This window comes from Taudactylus pleione, unplaced genomic scaffold (genome assembly GCF_031769625.1).
Source record: "Taudactylus pleione unplaced genomic scaffold, aTauple2 ptg000286l, whole genome shotgun sequence".
Lineage (NCBI taxonomy): Eukaryota > Metazoa > Chordata > Amphibia > Anura > Myobatrachidae > Taudactylus > Taudactylus pleione.
This window is the reverse complement of record NW_028284688.1, coordinates 3363719-3366344: the sequence shown is the minus strand read 5'-3', so window position 1 is coordinate 3366344 and position 2626 is coordinate 3363719. Positions and strand designations below refer to the sequence as shown.

Here is a 2626-nt window from a genome sequence, read left to right as displayed (position 1 = left end):
ACAGTATACAGCGCTTACCTTTATAGAGCAGAAGAATCCCCTTGATGTATTTCATGCTGAATCATAATTTTTCATGCTTGCTATTTTTTCTATAATACCAATCAAGATGTGTTTATAAAACCATATGACATATTATTTTTACTGGATGTCAAAAATTATGGGTTTTCAGCTGATTGTTTGATGAGTGTCCATACCAGCCGGTTCTGTACACCTAGTAACTTTTTAAGTTTATTGTAATGTATTTTATTATTGTTTGTAAGGTCATTGTTATGTATTAAATCTTTTGTCAAAAAGCGCTGTCTTTATATTTTGCTTTTTCCTTGGGACTTTTTATAGGTAGTTGCATTTACCTATCTTTTGATAGCAGCTGACCAAAGATTAAATTAATTTTAATTTTAATAATTGCTATATACTTGGCTGGTTAAGAGCACCTGGTTTTATTTTTCCTTGACAGAGATCCAGGCTGTGGGCATCTCCACTGTCCTCAGACTGATGTGATGATAGCGTTGGTGTGGAGGACAGGTGTGATGACATCATCAGCGTGTGACCCGGCCCCGGACACTGCAAGGTGCAGTGTACATGTTGGGAGATGTGAGTACAAATGTTTTATTATATGTACACATAAATATAAATGTACACATAAAAGTTTTACCTTGATGAAGGGGCAATAATGGGCAAGAATAAATGCTCCGAAATGTTTGTGATATCAGTCACATTCTCCTGTGTTGTTTTATTGGAGACAGAGTGCCTCCGGTGTGGATTCTATTTTGTCGGGTAATCCATTGTTGGTCTAAATTGGAGGGCACCTGCAGGGAGTGTCTATATATATATATATACACACACATATATATATATATATATATATATATATATATATATATATATGCCTTGAACTAACTTTGAACTCTTTATGGATAAAAGATAAGTATGGGACTGTAAAAATTATCTCCTTTTATGTCTGTGTGTTTTCAAAATGAGAAGTTGCATTACAGTCAAACCTGGGAGAAAAAAAAACTGCATTGTTGTGTCTTGGTTTGTGTATATAACACATAGTTCTTTCAACTAGCATAATTAAAAATTTTGATATAAAAAAAATTCATATCTGAACTTTCAATTAACTCCACATAATAATGGTATTTTGTCAAACAGACCCTAAAGTTTACGCTAAAAGAAACTTTTTCTAATTCTACATTTAAGAAAAGCTGCTTTTACATCATTATTCCTAAGTGTATAAATCATAGGATTCAGCATTGGAGTAACAATAAAATAAAAAATTGCAATCAATTTGTCTGTTCCTGGTAGAGAGCTCGACCTAGGTTTCATGTAGCCAGCCATAGCCGAGCCATAAAATATTATCACAACTATCATGTGAGACCCACAGGTGGAGAAAGCTTTTCGCTGTCCAGCTGTAGATGCAATTTTTAAGATACTTAAAATGATTTTAACATAAGATATTACAATAAATGTGACTGGTGTCATGAGAATAATTACACCAACAACAAAAATAATAAATTCAATAAATAAAATGTTTTCACAACCCAGTGATAATATTTCTGGCACTTCACACAAAAAATGATTTATTTCATTGTTACCGCAAAGATCTACACTAAGTGTAAGTGAAACATGGGAAATAGAGAGAAGAAACCCACATATCCATGTACCCATTGCTAATCCGACACAAACCAATTTACTCATGATTGTAGTATAATGTAGTGGATAACATATAGCTACATAACGATCATAAGCCATAATAGCAAGCAGAATACACTCATTTTCCCCTAAGGAGAGAGAAATATACATTTGTGCTGCACACTCAGCATAAGAGATAGTTTTCTGTACTGACATCAAATCTTTCAGCATCCTCGGCACAGTAGAGGTTGAATAGCAGAGATCCAGAAACGAGAGGTTGCTGAGGAAGAAATACATCGGTGTATGAAGATTGACATCAGACCAGACTAGTATTATGATAGAAATATTTCCAATTAAAATGATCATATACACAAACAGGAAGACATAGAAAAGAATAACTTGTATCCTGGGTTGGCTGGAAAGTCCAAGAAGAATAAATTCTGTTACCACGGTATTGTTTTTCCAAGGCATGCCTTAAAATAATGTGAAAAAATTTATCTCAGTAAATATTTATGCAAAGTTAGGAAAGCCCCCATACAATAACAATACAATCTGCCCAAAGAAAACATACTCAAATGGTACTAATTATCCAGGTAATCTAGTGGATACAGAAGTTATTTACATTAATACCACAAAAATTAAGTAACAAGGCCATTTAATAAGCCTTTAGCACATGATATATTGCTGATATCTCCAGTGCAAGTGACCACATTGCTGTCCCGATTCACTGTATTGGGACATTGTGTTTGAGCTATTTCTCTAGCTTCAAAAACTGAATTTTTTCAGATGGTGTTAGCCTGCTCTTACCTATTAAATCAGTTGCAAGAGTATGAAAAAGGTGCCATTTGCATTTCTCTACTTCCTCCTTCACTCAAAGTGTGCATACATGACCTAAAGTCATGAATGTGTAGTAACACTGCTGGGACGGAACCCAGTTTTGTAAATTTTTACTGCTTTAAAACTTCTACCAGAATTTTTTTTAGTTTTAGGCTCAAGC

At 34.0% G+C, this 2626-nt stretch overlaps 1 protein-coding gene across 1 annotated transcript; it reads right to left on the bottom strand.

Annotated features, from left to right (window-relative positions):
• Positions 1-1164: 1164 nt before the first annotated feature.
• On the bottom strand, positions 1165-2100 carry LOC148512015 (olfactory receptor 2B2-like). Its single transcript, XM_088482407.1, has one exon. It carries the CDS (start codon positions 2098-2100, stop codon positions 1165-1167), a length of 936 nt encoding a protein of 311 aa, XP_088338533.1.
• Positions 2101-2626: the final 526 nt, after the last annotated feature.

What these genes read in the sequence shown, in the direction of transcription:
- LOC148512015 (XM_088482407.1), bottom strand. Translation starts at nt 2,100, where the DNA reads ATGCCTTGGAAAAACAATACCGTGGTAACAGAATTTATTCTTCTTGGA.